Source organism: Diabrotica virgifera, chromosome 1, assembly GCF_917563875.1.
Source record: "Diabrotica virgifera virgifera chromosome 1, PGI_DIABVI_V3a".
In the NCBI taxonomy this organism is placed as follows: Eukaryota; Metazoa; Arthropoda; class Insecta; order Coleoptera; family Chrysomelidae; genus Diabrotica; species Diabrotica virgifera.
The window spans coordinates 117113038-117136850 of record NC_065443.1 but is presented as its reverse complement, the minus strand read 5'-3'; the positions used below and the strand labels follow the sequence as shown (position 1 = coordinate 117136850).

The 23813-nt window shown below is 34.8% G+C and overlaps 1 protein-coding gene across 3 annotated transcripts in view; it reads right to left on the bottom strand.

Annotated features, from left to right (window-relative positions):
- Nucleotides 1-23813, bottom strand: part of LOC114349527 (sodium-dependent transporter bedraggled) — a 413358-nt gene that overhangs the window by 2834 nt on the left and 386711 nt on the right. For all 3 annotated transcript variants that reach the window (XM_050659642.1, XM_050659638.1, XM_050659648.1), the window contains 7 exons: nt 22402-22736; nt 18024-18246; nt 17657-17814; nt 14810-15064; nt 9841-10071; nt 4106-4306; nt 1470-1701 (listed from right to left, as the gene is read on the bottom strand). In XM_050659642.1, the coding sequence (XP_050515599.1) occupies nt 1470-1701; nt 4106-4306; nt 9841-10071; nt 14810-15064; nt 17657-17814; nt 18024-18246; nt 22402-22736 (1635 nt within the window). The remainder of the gene's footprint in view (nt 1-1469; nt 1702-4105; nt 4307-9840; nt 10072-14809; nt 15065-17656; nt 17815-18023; nt 18247-22401; nt 22737-23813) is intronic.

Genomic DNA, 23813 nt, shown 5'->3' with positions numbered 1-23813 from the left:
CGTAGTCAAACATATGGTGCATCTCATAAGTCAAATTGTTGAAATAAAAGTAAAAACGGATTTACGGAGTTTTTTTTCCTTTTTGATAGTTGCGGTGGACAAAATAAGTATCGAATAGTGTTTGCTACGTACTTCTATCTAGTGAAAAAGTTTAATTACATATGTATTACATTACACATTACACATGTATTATTACATTACACATGTATTTTTAGAAATAGCACATTCACAATACGAGGGTGATACAATGCATGCCCTTATAGAAAAAGGGAAAAACATTGAGTCGTATATGCTCCACACCAATGGATAACCATGATACGATACGCCAAAGCATCAGGCAAGCCTAAATCCGTAACTGAAATAAATCAGAAGCAAATTCTAAATTTTAACCCATTTAAGGACACACATATGTTAATTTTGGAGTAGATATTAATAGTAGAAGAGTAAAGTAATAAAGTAAAATGGTTTAAAATTAAATATTTACAGATACGCAATAAAAATGCGAAAAATTTGAAATATTTTATACCATGGTTTTTTCATAGTGATAGAATATTATTGTTATTGTAAAATTTATAATTTCCAATTAAAATTGTGTAAACTGTGAGTTGATGTTTTGTTTAAATATTCCATAAAACCCAATTTTCTCCTAGCTATATTGCAAATAACTCAAAACATACAACCTTTTAATAGTTAAATGGAAAAAATAATTAACACGGAGAGTGTAAAATGGTTGTTAAGCGAGTTACAACCTTTTTCTACGAATACTCATGTTTAATCTCAAGGTTGTATCTCAATCAAATTCAAGATTCACAATAGCTAATAAAATTACAAAGCATACATCTCACAGTAATCCATTATTATGTTATAAATATCATATATCACATTAGTGTAAAAGGGTTTAATAATTTCGCTACAAATTTTAAAAAATTCATGTTTTCGTTTTTTGCCTCTCCTGTAAAATCGCTAAAAATGAGTTACAACCTTGTTCGATGGGGGTGTCGTTTTAATTGGTGAGACCTAAAAAATATAATACCGATGAAGAACGAATGGAAGCTAGGAATGCTCGAAGAAGGAAAGTTAGAACTTAGCAAAATTAAGAACAAATAGCTCAGGAAGCGGAATCTAAGCGGCAAGAAAAATAGAGCTCTGAAGCTAGATTAAGTAGGCAGCAGCGAGAATCCGCGACACAGAGGACACGAAGATCATTGGAAGATGATGTCGAAAGGGTAGGTCGACTAGACCGAAATTCAGGACTTCGACAGGCACGCCAATGGCAGGAAACTTCAGAAGAAGCCGCCAATAGAACAAGGACGGGTAACTTGGTGCGGCTTCGTCGATATCGAAATCTGGAGACTGAGGAAGAACGACATGCAAAGTTGGCACAAAACCGTTGAAAAATTTGAGGGAGTAAAAAAAGTTTGAGGGTGTACGAAATTCTGAATAATGAGAGTTTAATACTTATCACCAACCTAGAACATTGGCTATCCGCCTAACACTTCTTCTAATACTCTGCCTCAGAAATTTGGCAATCCTGGCACCAGTGGCGGTCGTGTAGGAAGGAGGAGGCGTATATTTCGGTGGAGGATCTTCCGCAGCTGCATTGGCGGCGTTGTTCTCATTTCTTATGGCCTCAGCTGCCTCTTGGGGTCCTACGTCATCCATGTGCTCACCAATTGGCGGACGGTAAAGTAGTTGAATGCGCTAAAAATAGAATAATTTATTAGTTTGACCTAATTTTTTATGTAGGTAAGTGATTTAATCGCAGATCGACATCAATTTGTAAAATTTTATTTTTCTAATCTTTAGGGGGGTCAATAGTAGTGTGAATTTAAAATCTCGACTGAATTCCGCGGTTGCATTAGCCGCCATATTGATTTTAAAGAAGAACCGTTGTTGCTTAATATCTCCGCCATTTTCAACTTTTCGACAAAAATGGTAGGAACTAAAATTGTTGGAAACGCAATTTCCTACAATTTCGTTTTCACAATTTTTTTATGCGATCAATATTCTCCGAGTTAAGGGGGAAAATAGTGGAAGCGGAGAGGAAACATAATTATTGAATTGTCTCATTTATTATTAACTTTACGACATAATTGTACATAAACAACAATAAAGATAATTATATTTTATACAATTTTTGAAACTTCCAATGAAACACCAACCAAACTAAATACATAAAAGACATAAATAATAACTTACACGCATTAAGTTCACTTAATTTTATTAACTAGCGGGTTTTATTGGTTGAATTTGTCTGTCGATAATTAAGTTTCATGTCAGCTAACATATTTTAAAATTTCAACAATTTTTTTTTAATTTTGGACCCTTTTGGGGGGAAGTTTCCCATCCCCCCTCCCCTCTTAGAACCGCCACTGGTTCTCTCGAAAAATTATAGTAAATCGTAATTGCAACAATTTCAGTCCTTACACTTTTTGTCGAAAAGTTGAAAATGGCGGAGATATGGAACAAAAACAATTGCTATAAAATCAATCGGGTCTTACGCTCGCGCCTTTACCGCATACGTACTAGTACCTTAAATATTGATTTTATCAAAAAAATGAAAGAGATCAAAATTATACAAAATTTAATTCTCTTCATGTTTGTATAGGGTAAAATTTGTTGTGAAACTAATAATAAACGAGATAATTTAATAAATCAATAATTATGCTCTGTCACTATTTTTTCCCCATAACTCGGAAAATATGGACCGCACGAAAAAAATTATAATAAGCGAAATTATAGAAAATCGCATTTTCAACAATTTCAGTCTACATATTTTTTGTCGAAAAGTTGAAAATGGCCGAGATATTGAGCAAAAACGGTTCTCATTTAAAATCAAGATGGCGGCTAACACAACGGTCAAATTCAGTCGAGATTTTAAATTTACACTACTATTGACCTCCCCCTAAAGATTAGAAAAATAAAATTTGGGGCAGCTCGTAATGCAAAGTCAAATGCTATCCCGACTGGGCTATAATGAAATTTTATGGAGTGATTGCACTATTAAGTTACATTTTAATTGTTATCAAAATTAGCTTTCTTAAAAATAAGGAAAAATATTGTAGTTTAAGATTTCCTGTATAAAAATTACCGTTAGGTATTCTAAAACAAAATATATTTTTATTTTTTTATAATCAACATCTCTAGTTTCTTCGTCAGAAAATACGTGTTTTAACATGTATTACTGCGAGGGTCCTAATATATCTTTAACTAATAGCAAATACAAAAGATAAAATAAAAAATACTAACGTAGTTTTGGGGTTCTTCAAATTCCTTTGAAAGCAAAACAGAAATAAAATAGATCAGAATACAATATGTACTAAGTGAAGTTATATAAAATTATATCAACTTTTTTAGAGCTGAAAAACTGCTGTTGAAAAATAAACCGACGTGCTACGATTAGATACAAAAGCCCTTGGAAAGTTTATTCAATTTATGAGGCTTCCTTTTTTTCCTTGTCCAGTCTCCTTGACGTTGCTTCAGTTTGGTGAATATTTCTTGGTCCTGCATGGCACGTATTTAAATTAAACATTTCTTGTTCTAAACATGTTCTTATTAACTGTTCAAAATTTAGCCCTGTCCATTGTCGGATGTGTCTTAGTCACGATAGTGTTTTCCTTCCTAGTCCTTTATTTCACCTGATATTTCCTTTCACTATTAGTTGAACATATTGGTAGGTACTTATTATTTCTCAATATGTGGCCTAACCAGTAAAGTCTTTATAACTTTCACTGTGTCGAAAAGTTCTCGTTCCTTGCCTATTGCATGCAGTACCTACTTCTTCGTTTGAGGTATGCGATGTCTATGAAATTTTGATAATTCTCCGGAAGATCCACATTTCAAAGGCCTCCAATTTATTTACGGTTGATATTTTAAGGGTCAACGTATAGAGAGAGTTGACTAGACGTAGCATTTTGATAAACGTAGTCGAATTTCGAATTTAATTCGACAATCACATAGCAGTATTTTGATATTTTGGCTTGTTCTATTCTTGATCTTATTTCTAGAACAGGATTTAGGCTGCTATCGATTCAACATATTACTTTTTTAAGTATATTATAAATTTTACCATTTACACTATAACAAGAATCTATTATATACTTACTTCTAAAATATCATTAGATCCGTTATTCAAATATCTATAACTTTGAATAACCGCCACCAATGGTATACATAGAATAGGTATAAGCTGTATCATCGATCCAACCTGTCGAGCCCAAAGAGGCCAGTATTCTGCTAACGGAGCATGATGCCAGATGAACATGTCTCTAAAGTTGCCGTTTTTGAATGTTGATATGCACAAAACCTAAAAACGAGAAAGGTTTTAAAAATTGTTTGAATAATAGTCAATTAGTCAATGTACTTTAACAATTATAATAAAAAAAAAACTGGGAGGATCGAAAAATGTTCTCTTTCCCAGAAACTGATGCGACGATCCTCTATTCTGATACTCAACAATTGCATTTCTTTTTAATTTAGTCTTCACCATTCTGAGTATTCATAGAGAAATTCAAACGGAAGAAATAAAAAGAAGAAGAAAGTTAGCATGGGCAGCATTCGGCAAACTGAACTATATACTCAGAAATCAGCAAATTCAACTACATCTTAGATCTAAAGTTTTTGATGCATGCATTATCCCGATATTAACATATGGGGCACAAACATGGACAATCACAAAAAAGAATATGAACATACTCAGAGTCACTTAACACGCGATGGAAAGAGCAATGCTTGGCATATCACTTAAGGACAGGAAAACAAACACATGGATAAGACAGAAAACCAAAGTCACCGATGTGGTACAAAAATCACTAAAATTGAAATGGGAATACGCTGGACATGTAGCTAGGAGCGATCTTAACAAATGGCACAGAACAATCCTAACCTGGAGACCATACGAACAAAAGACCCAGAGGCAGACCTCCTATGAGATGGGCAGATGCTCTGAAACGAACTGCCGGGAAAAATTGGCTACAAGTAGCGTACAACAAAAAACAATGGAAAGGAAGACTTGAAGAGGCTTATGTTCAGATGTGGACGCGAATGGCTAGACGAAGAAGAAGAAAGATTGTTCTGAGTACGCTAGTAGCGACCTCTATAGGTATGAAGCAAGAAGGTTTTCGATAGAGAATTAAAGCAATAACAATGATGTATCTTGGATGGCAGAGACTTTCGCATAATTGAAAATTTGTATTGGAATCAAACAGTATCAGGTTTATTAGACGGTTTAGAAACACAGGCTCTTAATATTAAAAGAGGATACGTCAAGGATGCCTATTGTCGCCCCTGCTTTTCAATGTTTACTCACAAACAATTTCCAAAAATGCACTTTCTGAAAAAAAAAAGAAGGAATAATATTATTGTAAACGGTGAATTCATCAATAATTTGCGATATGAGTACGATACAGTACTCCTCTTCCACTCAAGAAGATCTGCAAACATTACTTGATAGTAACATTGAGAGCTGTAGGAAGCAGGTCTGGATCTGAACATACCGAAAACCAAAATGGTACCGAACTTGAGCAAGTTGATCGAATTATAGGTAAATATGAAATTAGATCCAGAATTGAGCAGACCAGAGCCGCTTTTAGAAGGATATTCAAGGTATTATGTAACAGAGACCTTAAATGGACATTGAGGATCCGCCTACTTCGCTGCTACTTGTTGTCGGTCTTACTCTGATCTTACTTTATGGTGTCGGGTCTTGGACTGTGAATAAAATTGATATAAATCGCCTTGACGTTTTCGAAACGTGGTGCTATAGAACAATTTTAAAGCTGGAGTATTTAGGACATGTAATGAGAGATTCCAAATATATCATGGTTGGAGAACTTGCGAGATTTGTATGGTATTGATACAAGCTTACTATTTAGGGTGGCAAGGAGTAAAGTTAAGATAGCTATGATAGCAACCAACGTTCTGAAAGGACATGATACACGAAGAAGAAATGATGGAGCTCGAATTGAGAAGAAATGTAATCGTCTACTTTAATTTCAACGTCTTTTTCCCTACATAAAGAATGGAAAAGAGAGTGTTGTTCAAGAATAAACTGTAGATATATTATTATCGGAATAAAACGTTATTCCTAATATCGTCCTATAGCTTTCAGTAAGCTTGGATTTGCAGATCATAGAAGTCTCTTGACTACTTGTTGCTTCATATAGAGGTCGCCACTAGCGACTCATGCATGCTATGTTACTATAACGGCCATATAGAAAAAGAGCATTTAATTCAGTTCGAGCTATCATAAGTATTCCTGATTTGAGGTGAATCCCCGAAACACGTAAAGAATAATGGTGGAGCTCGTATTAAAAAGAAATGCAATTATTGTCTACTTTCTTGTAAAGCTGTCCAATGCGGCTCTAAACAAAGATGTTGAATCAAGGCCGGTTCAGTCTGATGTTTCTAAGCCATGATTTTTTTTTGGATTGAGGTGGAACGCTCTAAGCAGACTAGGGAAGGTGTCCCTAGTACTGTTGGACTCGGACAGGAGAGGAGAACACGCTAGGACCCAAGCCAGGAGAAGCCATGAAATCTGGCGCCTACCGGGACCCCGTTTTCCTTCAATCTTACCCTGAATGATCAGTTTTCATTTTCGTTTCTCATTATGTGTCCCAGGTAGCTAACATGTCTAACTTTGATGATATACAGCAGCTCCCTATCTGTACCTATTCTCCTCAGAACACTTTCGTTGGTGGTGTGGGTTGTCCAAGGCATTTTCAAGATTCTCCTGTAAAGCCAGAGTTCAAATTCTTCTAACTTTTTCATCAGCGTTATGTTGAGTGTTCAGGTCTCCGTTCCATACAAAAGTATTGAGCGTACATAGCAATGCAAAAAACGACATCTAAAGGCAAGCATTCACAGACCCGCATCGTACGCATCGGACGCATCGTACGCAATGGATTTTAGTTTGGTTTTTACAAAAACTTATGTAACTGCGTCCACTGATCCGCATCGTACGGATCGCATCATCGGCAATGCCGAAGGGTTGCTTCGAGAGGCAACTTTTGCGATGCGTGCCGATGAATCATTCGGAATGCCGATCAGTGGACGCACCCCACGCGCTCTTTCGGAATTTCGCTTGGTCCAGTGGGAGATAATCTACGGCTATTTGCATTTGACGATTGTCTTGTCCGTAATGAAACAAGTAAACTCAGTTTTATAGTGTCATTTTTAAATAATTTAATATCTTTGACATAGGTATATCAATATAATATACAATGTGATCACTATTTGCAAATAAATTTTTTTTTCATTTTTTTAAATGGTACACCCTGTATATTAGTATTGCATTTTGTAGTAAATATTATAGGCTTTATTTTGATATCAGGTTGTATATAATACCTAGCATGTTTCGTTTTGTAGATATTAAAAAAAGAACTATATATTTTACGTTTTTGCGGATTTTTTATTACTAAACAGATACATTCAAATATCATATTTTACCATACTAATCTAATAAATGTAGTTAATATGCATAAATTAATTATTAAATTAAATAAGCAACAAATTTTAAAGTCTACCTTACTAATTTTTCTACCCTAGCAGGTAGTGGCATCGGCAATAGGGATGTTCACAAAATATTAAAAAGTCATTTCAAACATGTAAAACGATTAAGAAACACCCTAGGAATAATTGTCCAAAATTTCAACAAAATTGAAAAAGCCTCTCTATAAAAAATCTTTATTAGAAATCTAGCATTATTTTAAATTTCAAGAACGCTTCTCTATTGGCCTGACGTCACTAGTTGCATACCTCAAGCGCGCGCCATTCTCATAGTGTTACTGTTTACCTGTTTGACGTTTCAGGTCATTTTATTTTGTTCTCTTCTTGTTTTATCAGGGTTAAAGTGGAGTTTTATAGTGAATTTGTTTAGTTTAAAGTGGATAGACTGTTTGTAAGGACATATTTTGGGTTTTACAAAAATAAACAAATAAAATGGAAGAAGGTTTTCAGAAAGCCGATTCGTATAAACTACCGACTGTAGTGTATATGTAACAATGGTGCATGATTTATTGGCATCTTGTAAAAAAATAAATCTACCACAGCTTTACTGAGTGTATATTCCATATAATTTTCCATGTCTTCTTTAAGCTAAAAAAATAAATGCTTAATACTCCACAAAAAAAAATAGAGAAAGTTGTATGCATGCATATTGTATACATACATTGGCTGGTTATTACTTTACCTTGGTTAGGTGTATTAAAAATATTTTTATTCTTCTTCATGTGCCTTGTCCGTTGTGGACGTTGGCTATCATCATGGCAATTTTAATTTCATTTGAGGCGTTTCTGAATAACTCGATCGATTTTTGTCCAAATCATTGGCATAAGTTTTTAAGTCATGAGTGTCTTTTCTTCCGGGTCCGCGTTTGCTCCCTATTTTACCTTGCGTTATCAGTTGGAGTATACGATATTTATCATGCCTCATGATATGACCGAAATATTTAAGATTTCGTTTCTTAATTGTAAAAGAGATTCTTTTTGTTTTCCTATTCGACGCAATACCTGTACGTTGGTGTGGGTCGCCCAGGATATTTTGAGGATACGTGGGTACACCCACATCTCGAATGTCTCTAGCTTTTTCATTAATGTTTCCATTATTGTCCAGGCCTCTGCGCCATATAGCAAGACCGGAAATAATAACATTTTAGCAGCCGCATTTTTAGTGGGAGAGATATTATGTCGCAATGGGTGAAAATATTTCTCATGCATGTTGTTAAATATGTCCTTTTCTATGTCCTTTTCAACCTTAGATCTTATTTCGGTTGTTTCGTATTTCGAGTTGACAACTGTTCCAAGGTAAAAAATATTTTTGAACTTGGGTATTATACATTTTCATTTCAACCAATCTTTTCACTAAATTATTAATGATTTTAATATAATATACAGTCATACCTACATCCACATGTAGTTATTTCAAGGTTTACTTTTACGGTATGTATTATTAGAATCCCGTTTTTAGGAATATCTCAGTTTAAGGAATACAAATTTGAGGTCCCGAAACTTTTTCATTTACTCTTTAAGGGGGTAGGTGCAAAATCTTGGTCCAATGCTATTTAAATTCATTCATTTTTTCGAATCCTGAGAAAACTAATAAGTATTTTTGAAAAATGTAAATGCAGAAAGAACAATTACATTATTACCAAGGGCCGAAAGTCTCTGGAAAACTTCTATAATGTTTATTTTATTAAGTTAGTTCTTTAAGTTAGTTATTTTAAGTTCTAGCTGCAACAAACCATTTCTTTTTCTGTTTTAAATTGGCTGGAACGGTAATAAAAATCTTGTCAGAACTGTTTTTTGATGTATTTACACACCCAGGAACAAAACACCACTTATTTGGCTTCATTTTTAATAATCAAGTACGTAAAAAACTGCGCACATTCAAATACACTTCGTAAATAAGTATACAAAACTAGTCGTCGATCAAAGACGTTACGACTGCTGACGTCACAGACCGTAGCCTCGCTGCAGGGTACCGTTTTTCTAGCCTCCAAGAAAATCAACATTATGAACTCATTTATCTTAAAAAATATACATTTTTAAACAGTTTTATGATTGTTACGTTTTTATATACCTTGTAATCTATTGAATTTAACTATATTTAAAAATCAGTGAACATCCCTATTCGATCGCTGCCGATACAGTGGACGCAGTGTGAAAAATTAATCCGATGCGTCCGATGCGAACCTGTGGACGCTTGCCTTAAGGCTGATATTAATGCTACTGTTGCAAAATACGCTTTTCATTTTGATGAAGCATTACTTTGTCTACTTTCAATATTCAAAATCGTTGAAAGTTATCTAAATAGGAAATATATCATATGTTTTTCTTAACTTACCATTAATGCAACAGGAAGGATGACGTTCCAAGTGAACGACAACATCGCCGGCGCCCAACTCATTACACAGGGATGGTTGTTTTGATAGAACAAGGCCGTCACAACGGTATCCCCGCTATAAGGTCTTCCTCGTACCATAAACACCGCCATTATTTGAATTATGATTACTATCACCAACCACCAGATGCCTCCAACAGTGTAGTCGAAGAAATAAACGACATAAATGCCCATCTATAAAAATATTGGTGTTAGTTTTTTTGCAATTTATGATCAAAATATTAGTAGGTAATCTAAGTTTATTTTTACTATTCATAGTTTGGAAGTAAAATGCCTTGGAATTACATTGTCAAGTTACGGAGACCTGGACAAAGAAGTGAGAAATCAAGTACAAAAAGCAAATAGACTGGAAGGATGCCTTAACACTATATGGCGAAACCGACATATTAACACTGAGATGAAGTCAAGAATTTATAAAGCCAGTGTAAGGCTAATAAGGACATATGCATCAGAAAGAAGACCTGATACAGTCACAACCCAAATACTACTGGAAACGGCAGAGATGAGAGTACCTACTGAGAAGAATTACAGGAAATACGCTGAGAGATCGAAAGAGGAGTGAAGACATTAGAAGACAATGTAACGTACAGTGTATAAACGAATGAACACTAAATAGAAAAAAAGAATGAAATAACCACATAACCAGAATGGGGGAACACGTGTGGTCAAAATAGCAAGAGATAGATCACTAATTGGTATATAGAAAAAGTATCGGCCGACCGCGCAAAAGATGGAGTGACAACCTTCCACCTTCCATAGAGACATCAATCCGCCAATGAACAAGCAGAATTGCTTATAAAGAGGAAGAAGAAGAATAAGAAGACATTTTTGTGGTTATAGTATTTCTGATGCTATTTTAGGACGAACTTTTTAGTACTCTGACATTTTTCAAGGTCAAGCTGCAGTCTCATGCATTCGACGCAACCGATGCGCTGTGCACTTGTCATATGGTAACTTTATACAATTGGTCTGCCTTATGCGTCCGACGAGACGCAAGGATTCGCATGTGTCTGCTGCATCGACTGCATATGATAGCAGTGCTCTACAGCGACTGCGTGTGTTCAATTCATAAAAAAATTGAGCGTTCGTAGGTTATTGACACGTGTTCTGTGACAAAAAGGTATTAAATTTTTTGTTTTAGTTTTAAAAATGCAAGCTAACAACGATGCTAGACTCATAGAGCTAATTTCTAAGAGGCCAATGCCTTACAATGCAGTAAATAATGATTACAGGGATGTAAATAACACGGACAACGTTTGGGAAATAATAGCAGACAGCAGTGCCGGCGCTAAGGTATAAGATGCCCGCCTGCAGAACTAGCACAACCCCCCCCCCCCCCCACCACACACACATACACACAGATACTCATACAACCCCAGCCTCGGGGACAATATGTGTGTTTTAATGGAATGGAACAGTGAGCAGTGAGCCCCACATGTCCGAAGATCACACCGGTCACACTACGTAACCTGGAGTAGTACCTATCTGACCGCCCATAACCTGGAGTGGTATCTATCTGACAACCAAGCTATACCACCACCCCTCCCCATCGCAGTACATAACGAATGAGGAGGCTTTGTACTGAAAGTTACCTTGGATGCCCTGGGTAATGGAACATCCTCTGTATTACTTTATGTAATTAAACCACCTGATTTTAGCAGTAGCTAGAAGTGCTTTTCTCCCTATTACTGACTTGATTCTGGAATTGTGTCCTAAAAATGTGTGTTCCGGGCAGCGAGGCACCGACACTTTAGTGTCCCGCTATCCGCAGATGTCTCCGGTAAATAAAGTTCGGTGTTTTGGACCCACCATCTGACAAAACAACTTCACTTAAACTTTTTAAGAAATTGGCGAGAGAACCAAGATTGTTTTTATGTCATTCCTGCTTTTTCGGCATTTCTTTTTCGATTTGTGCCCCAGACATTTTTTTAATCCATTTTTATTTAACTAAATAAAAATAATAACTTTAAAACCACAAGATTATGCTTCTGCAGTAAAGTGAAACCGTAATTTAAAATAATACTGAGTACTTAACAAATATAATTATATATTAATTGAATGCAACACTAGATTCTTTAACTGCAGAGTACAACTAAAAAAACTATTCTGTAATATAATCAGATAAAAGAATACTAAATCTAAAGAGCTCTAAACTAAATTATATAAAATGTTTATTTTAAGGATAAGGATTATGATTTTATGGGATTAATACCTAACTTTATACCTATAGCCCAATAAATGACGGTTTTGGAGTGTAATTTCCAGGGGCAACTCCGAATTGCATGAAAATTTGGATTTAGATTCTACTTACCCTCCATTTCAAAGTTGAATTTGTGCCGTTGGTTGCTTTTACTTGGGGGTGACATTTACCCCTTCTCGGGGGGTGAAAAACGCGTGTTTAAAATAAGGCCGGAAATGGATAAATTGACTTATTTGCAGCACCTTTTGTTCTATAAAGTTTTTTACGTAAATCAACACTTTTCGAGTTATTCGCGATTTAAAATGTTGATTTCTCGACAAAAAAACTACGTTTTCAGACCGTTTTTCCCAAATAACTCAAAAAGTAAATATTTTATCGAAAAAAATATTTTTAGCAAAAGTGTAGCCTATAAAAAAAACGAAAAAAATGGTGTACCAGTGAAGTCTACAAATTGAGTAGAAGCAAAGTTGTAGCTCATGAAAAATACGTTCTTATTCGTCTAATTCCAAATTGAATAATTAATTCAACGCGAAATCACCGAAGAAAGAAGCGTTTTTTCAGGAAAACCATATTAACATTTTTAAAGTATCGAAAAAAAGCTTATTAGTTGTTTTTTACAAAAGTTTACAGCATCAAAAATAAACGAGTTACACTGAAAAAAAGTTGGCCCCTTTTTTTTGTAAAAAAAATCGTGAAAACCTCCCTCTATTTAGCACCCTAAATGAAATTAAGCGTTTGGCTTTACCATCTATTTTAACTGTATGTGTATTGTTTATATGATATGTAAGTTTGATTGGTTTGAAGTGCTTATTTTTGAAAACACTTGGTTTTATAGTAAAAAAAATTTCTAAAATTTTTTGAAAAATTTTATTTTTTCAAAATAACTTAAAAAGTATTAGTGATAAGAAAAATCTTAAAGAGTAAAAAAATGTAGGTTTTGCTATTATAAATATGCTAGTTTCATTTTGTTTCTCCGTAAGACAAAAATTGGTTAAGATATGGCTGTTCAAAATTTGCATACACTCGTGATTAGTGACCCATTCAAGCTTTCTCCTATATTTCTCTTATAACCCTTTCAAAAATAAACTCTTTAAACCGGTCAGACTGACAGATCATATAAAAAATAGATAGGTAAGTAAATTGTTTGTAAAGCGGTAGCGATTAATTTCATTTGGGGAGCTAAACACGGCGAGATTTTCATGATTTTTTACAAAAAAAAAAGAGGGCCAACTTTATTTTGAGCGTAACTCGCTTATTTTTAATGCTAAAACTTTTGTTAACAATTAAAACAAAGCTTTTTATAAACACTTTAAAAAAGTTTAAATGGGTTTTTCCCGAAAAGTTCTTAATTTTTCGGTGATTTCACCTTGAAATATTCGATTTGGAATTAGACGAATAAGAACGTATTTTTCATGAGCTACAACTTTGTTTTTATTTGATTGATATACTTTACTGATACACCATTTTTTTGAGTTTTTTATAAGCTACACTTTTGCTGAGGATATTTTTTTCGATAAAATATTTACTTTTTGAGTTATTTGCGAAAAACCGTCTGAAGACGTAGTTTTTTTGTCGAAAAATCAACATTTTCAATGGCAAATAACTCGAAAAGTATTGACTTAAGTAAAAAACTCTATAGAACAAAAGTTGCTTAAAATCACTCAATTTATCCATTTCCGGTCTTATCTTGAACTTATGTTTTTTCACCCCCGAGAAGGGGTGATTGTCACCCCCCAAGTAAAAGCAACCAACGGCACAATTTCAACTTTGAAGTGGAGGGTAAGTAGAACCTATATCCAAATTTTCATGCAATTCGGAGTTGCCCCTGAAAATTACACGGTATCGCCGAATTTCCCGTTCATTTACTGGGCTACTATTAATAAGTATATAATACTTAAATTAGACAGACGGCAAGAAAACAGTATCACAATCTTGTTTATTTTATTAGAAATCATTCATTTCCTCTCATAACTGCTAATCCAAAACTAACAACTTGAAAGAAATTTGAAGAAAATAAACCAACCATTCTCATTAAGAGCAAAGTTGCTTGATTGAAATAGATATCTTTGACAAATAAATTATATTGCTGCATGGTAAGAATTCTAAGCGGCATTGCATATTTTTGTATATTTTACATGTGTGATATGCAAAACTAACAAACACAGATTTGGGGATTATGACTAATTTAAACCACATTTAAAAAATTAATTTTTCTGAAAAAAGGTCATTCTGACTCCCCCCAAACGGGGGCGCCCGCCTGCAGTGCATCCCTTACAGGCCCGTTATCGCCGGCCCTGGCAGACGGCTTTGAAGACAATAAAATCGCTGTTTACATAAATATAAATATATAAATTTTTATTGAGCCACAAAAAAAATACTGAGTATAAAATATTTTAAATCATAACTTTAGATTTTCAACTCTCCTCCAATTCTTGCTCTTTTAATATATGAGGTGTAGCATGCGTCTAAATGCACACGAGAGACCACCCAACCAAGTGTGTTACTCGCTTGGGTCAAACGCAAGTAACCTTCGCATAAGAGAGACCTTTACTTAACTATCAAAGAAAAAGAAGGTACCTAATGGAACGAGTAGAATAGCAGTGAAATAGGACTACAAATATTTACTTAATTCAACTATATTTGGTTATTGTTATTCTTTCTTAACAATATATTACACCAATTACACCATATACATAAAACTAGATACTCTACCTCTGTTGCCATTGGAAGTCCAAGTATGAATCCGCAAGCACAGCTGAAGAACGTGATGGTAGTCTCCCACGATTTAAGAATTTGAGCTTTTATAGCCATTATTCCGGTGATGACGCAGTGCCAAATGGCCAGTTGCTGGGCGATTCCAAACATTATAAGAATGAAATAGAAAAGGACCGCCCAAAACGGAGAAACTTGGTCTGCGCCCATGACGGCAAAAGTTGCGGGTACCAGTTCAGTCGCCAGCCTCAGGACCTAAAAAATAATAAAGAAACGGTATTTAGAAATGTATTCACATCAAGATTTTAATTGCCTTTTGTATCAATTTAATTTATACTATACAGGGAGCAAAAGTACATGTTAACGAAAAGCTGTCAAAGGAAATTGAAATTAGACGTGGGGTAAGACTGGAATGCGTGTTGTAGCCAATTCTGTTTAATGCCAAATCGGAAGAGATCCTGAAAAAAGCTCTAGATGATGAAACAGCTGGAAAAATGGTAAATGAAGTTCACATTAACAACATTAGATATGCGGATGACATCACTGTCATCTTAGGCGAAAATATTGAAGATCATCAGAGACTTGCCTGTTCTCTTGTACGGAATCGAAGCATGGACGTTAAAGGCCAGATCCAGTAACAAACTTGGAAGTTCTCGAAATGTGGTGCCTGTGCCGAATGCTTAGAATATCATGGGGAAGGACAGGGTCAGAAATGAGGAACTATTAAAAACAGCGGGCTTCCAGAATCGGGAACTTTTTGAATATGTAAAACGTAAGAAGACTGCCTACTTAGGGCATATACCAGGAAAACCATGTACTTTTCAGTAACTAGTACTTGAAGGAAAGATAGAGAACAGGAATGACAAGACAGTGTTATTTATGTACAGCGAACGCTCTGGACAGAAATGCACGGCACCTTACCAAAGAAATAACAAAAATCTTCTAAAAAACGAAAGCAATGTCGAACAAGTGGACAAATACAGTGATGAGCGCGCTAATAACCGGCAAAATAGCGCAAGAGATGGAAAACACATTAAATTGTGAGATAAAAAGAAATAAATTTAGCGATAGTAACATATAAATTGACATTATATTGATTGTTTCCCACCTTTAGACGTATCAGAGGAGTATCTCAACTAAAACTGTCACTGTGACAGTGGCATTTCTCAAACTCGTCCGATACGTCTAAAGGTGGGAAACAATCAATATAATGTCAATCTATACGTTACTATCGCTAAATTTAACACCTCCCCTATGTTCATCTCTTTTCGATTTTGTTTTTTTGTTCTATTTTTTTTTGTTAATTAAGAAATTTAACAGAAGGCTTTTAATTACTACATAAAAATGTATGACTGATGTGTCATAACATTAAGGGCACCCAAAGTCCCATTTAACGACAATGTTAACATTATGTCACATAGCTCTGCAACCAAAGCACTTAGAGACCTAATTTTTGTTTTATTTTGAAACTACATGCATTGTTTAGTCCCGTTTAGATTTTTGTAAAGTTAGAGTTAAAGAAACATGTATTTTAACATTTTTTAAAATACTCTTACAAAAAAAACCCAAAAAAGTTTGGATTTTATTTTTTATTTTACTTGTTTTTAAACATTTTTCAATAAAACTTTACGCGGGACTAGAGATCATCTATCTACAACCACTGTAAAAATTTGGACCTTATATCATCTAAGAATCCAGAGATATCTGACATCAAAAGTTAAAAACCTAATATTCGGGAAATCGCACAAACATAAAACACTCTAATAGGTTATAAAGCTACTGGTACACGGTAAGTTGAGTGCAGACGTTCAGAAAATAAATAGTTTCGTAACCATGGATATTTTGTACTATAATGTGTTATATATCGTTGAAAAGAGAAGATTTCAGAGAATAATTTTCAATCATAACGCAAAAAACTTAAAAAAAATAAATTTTCAGACTTTGGGTGCCCTCAAATTGTTTTCATTTCTATAAAGGTAATATTTTATATCCCCAAAACAAAATGGTATTCCATAATTGGCGACTTTCCTCTAAAGTTGGAGCTAAGAGTTTGGTTGGCGAGGTGCTACGTTGTCTAGACTTTGTTTTATGGAGTGGAAGCTTGGACCCTGAACGCTACACCAATGAAAAACTGAAATCATTCGAGTTGTGGGTGTATAGAACAATTCTGTATAATATTGTAGATAGAACACAGTACAAAGAACGAGGTTCTGAGAAGCGTGAATAAAGAAATGGAAATCTTGAATAAAATCAAAACTAGAAAACGTGTTCCAACTGGGACAAGAAAGGAAAAGATCAAAGGAAAGAGAAGCATAGTAAGACGTAGAATATCATGGCTGAGCAACCTGAGAGAATGGTATGAGTCTGCATCAAATAAACTTTTTACAGCAACCGTCTCTAAAGTCTGAATAACTATGACCTCCGTCGTGTAGAACGGAGTTGAAGATGTCACTTGAAGAAGAAAAATGTGTGAAAATGATGTTTTAAATGATGATTATAAAATATAACTTGTTAACGCTACTTCAAAAATATTTTTTCGTTCTTACAAACATCTACAGTGCACAGATTCTAAAGGGGCCATCATTATTTCGAATACTTTCTCTCTCATACACCGACTATAATACTGCGCCTAGTCGCCATCCCCCACCAGCACCTTTATGATCTGTGTACTGTACGTTCGTTTAATTGTTTTATTAGTTTTACTGGCTAATTTGTTAGCTATCATTAATCCTTAATCCTTAATCATTAATTGTAAATCTGGAATGTTTTTCATTGAACTGATACTGAATTCCTCGTAATCTGGAAAGGCAACTTGGTAACAAGAATTTAAATAATACTGTAACTTACCATGTACCCGCTTTCTTTGGAAAAATCCACATTTGGCCTCAGAACTCTTTCACCAAGGTTGAATGAATTATGAGGCATATTTCTCACAGGAGTGCTTGATAGACTATGAGGAAGAGCATCCTTCGTAGAACGTAGAAAAGTGTAAGAAGCCATACTCTCTGAAAAATATTTAAAAAAAGTTATTATTTCTTAATTTCTATAACCGTTGATTGAAATATTATTATAACCAATATATCAATCAACGCTATAAGTTATTAGGTACACTGTGTTTTGTATAGGATACTACCATGATTGAATTGTACAAGCATCAAAACTTAAAATATGATAATAAAATAGGTACAAATGCAATAAAAAATAAATAACTTACCAAAAGAATCAGGTAGATACGTGTATCCGTACGCCTTGAGTATCTGAACACATGTGTTGGCCAAAAAAGCAACTAATAGTAAAATAGTAAAAGTTATTACAGCGACAAGACTAGAATCTCTTTGTAACAGATGTTTGTGTCTGTTGTGTGATGCTATCTGCATTACAGCAGCCCCCAGCAAACCCCAAGTCAGGAAAACTTCTTGACTAGCAGCTAACCAACTCTAAAAAAAAAGAAATGATTAATATAATCAATAGTCCGCTATTAAGATCGAGTCATCTTTATTATTGACCCAGGTACCATTTATTTTGATGCCGCTTTCGCATTCCTCAAGAGCTTCCTGGAAGATACTTTCTGAATATAAATTGAATGGTAGTGGGGAGAAAATGCATCCCTGTCTGACACCTTTTTTTCACATCCATTTTATTACGATCCATTTTATACAAAATAATAAACAATGTAATATACGAGTTTTAAGAAAGTGACACAGTCGGTATTCACCCAGTGGTGAACACCTAAAAGAGTACAATAACAGTACCCATTCAACATTAGTACAATAATAATTGAATTAATACAGTTATTAATAATTAATTGAATTAATTTGAATAGTATAATAGTAATTGGAATGATTAATTAGTTTCTAATGTTGAGGTCAAGAGTGTCCGTTCTTTTTAGTCTTCTATTCTGTAGGGGTGTCAGGAGATTGGTGACCAATATGTTTGGGTGGACCTGTAGTCTATTGTGGTACTTGGAGCACAGAGAAATAATTTTTTCTTTGACGGTTTGGACTTGCAGATCCCTATGTATATTATTATTAGAAATGTACCAAGGAGCTTGGCAGAGTTGCCTTAGAACTTTTGATTGAAAGCTCTGTATCTTCAGTAGGTTTGTTTCACTGGAAGTTCCCCAAATTTGGATGCCATACGTCCAGATGGATTTCAGTACACACTTGTAGATCAGCAGTTTATTGTCTAGACATAGGCGTGATTTTTGATTCATGAACCAGTACATATTTCTATATACGAGTCCCAGTTGCAGTCGTTTGTTCCAAATATGCTTTTGCCATATTAGGCGGCTGTCTAGGTAAATCCTCAAGTATTCGACGTCATTTCTTATTGGCAGTGGTGTGTTGTTAAAGGTTACAGCTGGATTGATCCCCTTCCTTAGTGTAAACGTAATGTGTGTTGACTTGGAGCTATTAACTATGACTCTACATAGTTTAAACCATATTTCAAGTCTATTTAAGTGACTTTGTAGTATATGAGAAGCTATGGTTGGATTTTCGTGGCAGGCCACTAGGACAGTGTCATCAGTATATGTTGCAATTATTCTACCACCTGAAGTTGGTATATCTGCTGTGAACAGGAGGTACAGTGTGGGTCCAAGGACACTTCCTTGGGGTACGACAGAGTGGATGGGATGTAGAGTAGTGAGGGCATTCTTTAGTTTTATCTGATACGATCTGCCGGTGAGATATGATTGTAGGAGCATGCAGATTGAATGAGGCCGTTGTCTTTTAAGTTTTGATAATATACCTTTATGCCATACCTTATCGAAGGCTTGGGAGACATCAAGGAAGGCTGCTGTACAATATTTCTTGTTCTCGAGTGCATCTCTTGCGGTTCTGACTACCCTATGATTGTGCCATGTTGTTGTCGAAATCCGAATTGGTAATGAGGTATTAGGTTTTTTTCTGTAATGACAGTGTCTATTATTTTCAAGAGAAGCCTTTCAAACACTTTGGAGGGTAAAGGCAAAAGGCTAATAAGACGATAGGATGAAGGTTGGGTTGTGTCTTTGTTGGGTTTATGAATTAAAATGATTTGTGCTACCTTCCATTGGGAGGGGAAGTAGCACAATCTTAGCACAGCATTGTATATGTACATTAATAGATTAATTGCTTCTTCAGATAGTTCTTTGAGTATTAGTCTGTTATCAGGTCGTATCCAGGTGATTTTTTTGTATTCAGGTTTTTGATTACTTCTTCAATTTCGGTAATAACTTTTCTGGTGGAAAGACAAATCTGATAGGGTTCATCTGCTATATGATTGTGCCATGTTGTTGTCGAAATCCGAATTGGTAATGAGGTATTAGGTTTTTTTCTGTAATGACAGTGTCTATTATTTTCAAGAGAAGCCTTTCAAACACTTTGGAGGGTAAAGGCAAAAGGCTAATAAGACGATAGGATGAAGGTTGGGTTGTGTCTTTGTTGGGTTTATGAATTAAAATGATTTGTGCTACCTTCCATTGGGAGGGGAAGTAGCACAATCTTAGCACAGCATTGTATATGTACATTAATAGATTAATTGCTTCTTCAGATAGTTCTTTGAGTATTAGTCTGTTATCAGGTCGTATCCAGGTGATTTTTTTGTATTCAGGTTTTTGATTACTTCTTCAATTTCGGTAATAACTTTTCTGGTGGAAAGACAAATCTGATAGGGTTCATCTGCTATATCTGTAATAAATTTTTCTTCGTTCTCTGGAACCTCTTACATCTCTGAGAATTTTGAGCTTGCGTTGTTTCGTAATTCACCTTGACGACAGCTGTTTGATATCTTGTCGTACCCAAATTGTAGCAACCTATAACCTTATCGCATTTTGTGAAATTCTGTAGTGAAGAACTTTGAGGAATAATTATCAGGAATGGCTCATCACACTTATCAGTCGGTAGTCTTTACACTTTATTGCGTTGTTCTTTTTTTGCAAAAGGATAAAGGTAGATACCAGCCATTGGACAAGGAATTTTCCTTTTTTTATAAATCTGGTTGAAAAATCTTTGGAGTATCGTAATTCCTTCTTTATCTAGCAATCTGAGTAACTCAATAGGAATTTGATCAGGTCCAATTTCTTTCCCGTCTTTCGAGGTATTTACTGCTCTAGTAATTTCTTCAATTGTAATCTCGGGGCCAGATAAGTTGTTAATATCTATCACTTTTTCCTGAACGACTTCCAGGTCAGGCCTCTCGTCTGCAAAGAGATTGTTGATGTCTTATTGCCATATGAGTTTCCTCTCTCTATCATCTTGTGCCATTTGTCATTGTTCATTTTTTAAGTAAGAAAACTTCTTTTTTCTGAATATTCCAGAGACCTCCTTTATTTTCTTATGTAGATTGTGGTGATCATGTTGTTTTTGTATCTGTACCATTTCCTCACACTGTTTCTTTAACCACTTATTTTTTTGCCATCTCCCTTCTTATGCTTCGTTGTTGTTCTCGATATTTGTCTCGTTCCCTTGCTTTTTATATTTTCTTCTTTCTTCGAGCATTGCCAGGATTTCGTCAATCATCCAATTTTTCTTTTGTATTTTTTGTTGTATTACAATGTTGTACACCTCTATTACAATCAGCGAGCAATAGTAAGAATTGAAAAAGAGACATCTGAAGAAATGGAAATAAAGAGAGGAGTCAGGCAAGGCTGCATACCATCACCTCTATTATTTAACGCTTATTCTGAAGAGGTAATGCGAGAAACTCTGGAAGATGAAACAGTCGGCATAAGAGTAAATGTAGTCTTAGTTAACAACATCAGATATGCAGATGATACAGTAATAATAGCCGATAGTTTGCAAGACCTGCAAAGACTCATGAGTAAAAAAGTAAGGTGTAGTAGGGAGTACGGACTCTCTCTCAATATCAAAAAGACGAAGTTTATGAAAATTAGTAAAAACAACTATAATAATAACGAAATCTTGATAGTAGAGGGTCAGCAGATCGAAAGAGTAAAAAAGTACACTTACCTAGGAACACTTATAACAGAAAATAATGACTACACTGCAGAAATCAAAGTCAGAATCGAAAATGCACGTTCTAATTTTATGAAAATGAAAAAGGTCCTATGTAGCAAAGATTTAACATTAGCTCTTTAAGTACGCCTAACAAAATGTTACGTATACAGTGTACTATACTATGGAGTAGAATCATGGACGTTAAATGTAGAGACAATGAGACGACTTAAAGCCTTTGAAATGTGGACCTATAGAAGAATTATGAGGGTTTCCTGGGTAGATAGAGTTACAAACAACGAAGTACTGAGAAGAATAGGTAAAGAGAAGGAAGTTGAACTTACAATTAAAGAAAGAAAACTACAGTATTTCGGACATGTGATGCGGGGCGAGAAGTATGGCATTTTGCGACTAATAATGCAAGGAAAGATAGATGGCAGAAGAAGCATCGGAAGAAGACGAATTTCATGGCTGAAGAACCTGAGAGAATGGTTTGGTTGCAGCTCAAAACAACTATTTAGAGTTACTGCCTCAAAAATTAAAATATCTATGATGATTGCTAACCTCCGTAGCGGAGATGGCACCTGAAAAAGAAGAAGTAATCTGTACTCAGTAATACCTATTACTTTAGCTCAAAATTATGCATGGTACACCTACCTTGGGGTTTAGAAAAAATTCCCCCCACGAAGTTTCGGGGAATATAACGTTAACATACTCAGGTGGCATTAAACCTAGTATTTTGGCACACAAAATGAAGGTTCCGAATACTGGCACCAACGTAAACACATAAATGACTTTTCCGTAGGACCGCAGCCCTTTGCTGAGGGATACGAACACAATCATCCATACTACTGCTAGGTTGAAAGCGAGTTGGAATTTGATGGTACCATAGGAGGTTCCGGATGGCAAGTGATGTCGTTGTAGGACCACCCCGTTGAAGTAGTCTGGTAGTGTCTCGCTGAGTTTGAAGGTGGAGTTTTCTGTGTCTATATCTAAAATAAAAACAATTGTATTACTTAGTTTTATTTTATGTCTAGTAGTCCTTGTAATAATACAGTACGAAATCAAGAATAAATAAGTAGTCCAGAAAGCCACTGCGCATCCGCTAGGAAAAATATTCTAATTCGGATTTTTTGCACAATCAAAAGGACTCCTTTTAACAAATTTGCATGTTGCCAGGACCAAAAGGTGGTCAAAAATTTTTTAAACGTTTTTTTTTTTTTGTTTTTTTTTCCTATAATTATTTTTTTTGCATGGAAAAAAGTTTTTTTAGGTTTTTTGGATCATTCCAAACAGAAAAGGTCTTTAGTGACTTTTATCTAAAAATGATAGTTTTTGACATATAAGCGATTAAAAATTGAAAAATTGCGAAATCGGCCATTTTTAACCCTCAAAAAATATGTGAAAAACTGAAAATTTTAATGTTGCCAAGGTAGGTAGATATTCTTTAAACATCGATTGATGAAATCCAGAAGAGTTTTTTGCAATACAATATTCACAACTCCTTTGTGTTTTAATTGCTAATCAAGCGTGCGCGACACTATTTTCCACCGACAGTATGGTGCAAATGAAAGGAATAAATTCGTTATTTCGTAAACCAGCGGCTTTAAGAAAAAATCCCGAAACAGTTCGATTTTTATTTTTAAGTTATGATATTGTGGAATATATGGTATACTAGTGAAGTCATCCGTCTGGGCGTGATGACGTCATCGATGATTTTTTTAAATGAGAATAGGGGTCGTGTGGTAGCTCATTTGAAAGGCTCTTCAATTCTCTATTCAGTAATGTAAACATTTACATAATTATTTATACAGGATGTCCGTCTACTTCTTTTTTTGTCAAATAATTTAATTTAATAAAAATTTTTTGGACACCCTGTATAAATAATTATGTAAATGTTTCTATTACTGAATAGAGAATTGAAGATCCTTTCAAATGAGCTACCACACGACCCCTATTCTTATTTAAAAAAATCATCGATTACGTCATCACGCCCAGATGGATGACGTCACTAGTATACCATATATGCCACAATATCATAACTTAAAAATAAAAATCGACCTTTTTCG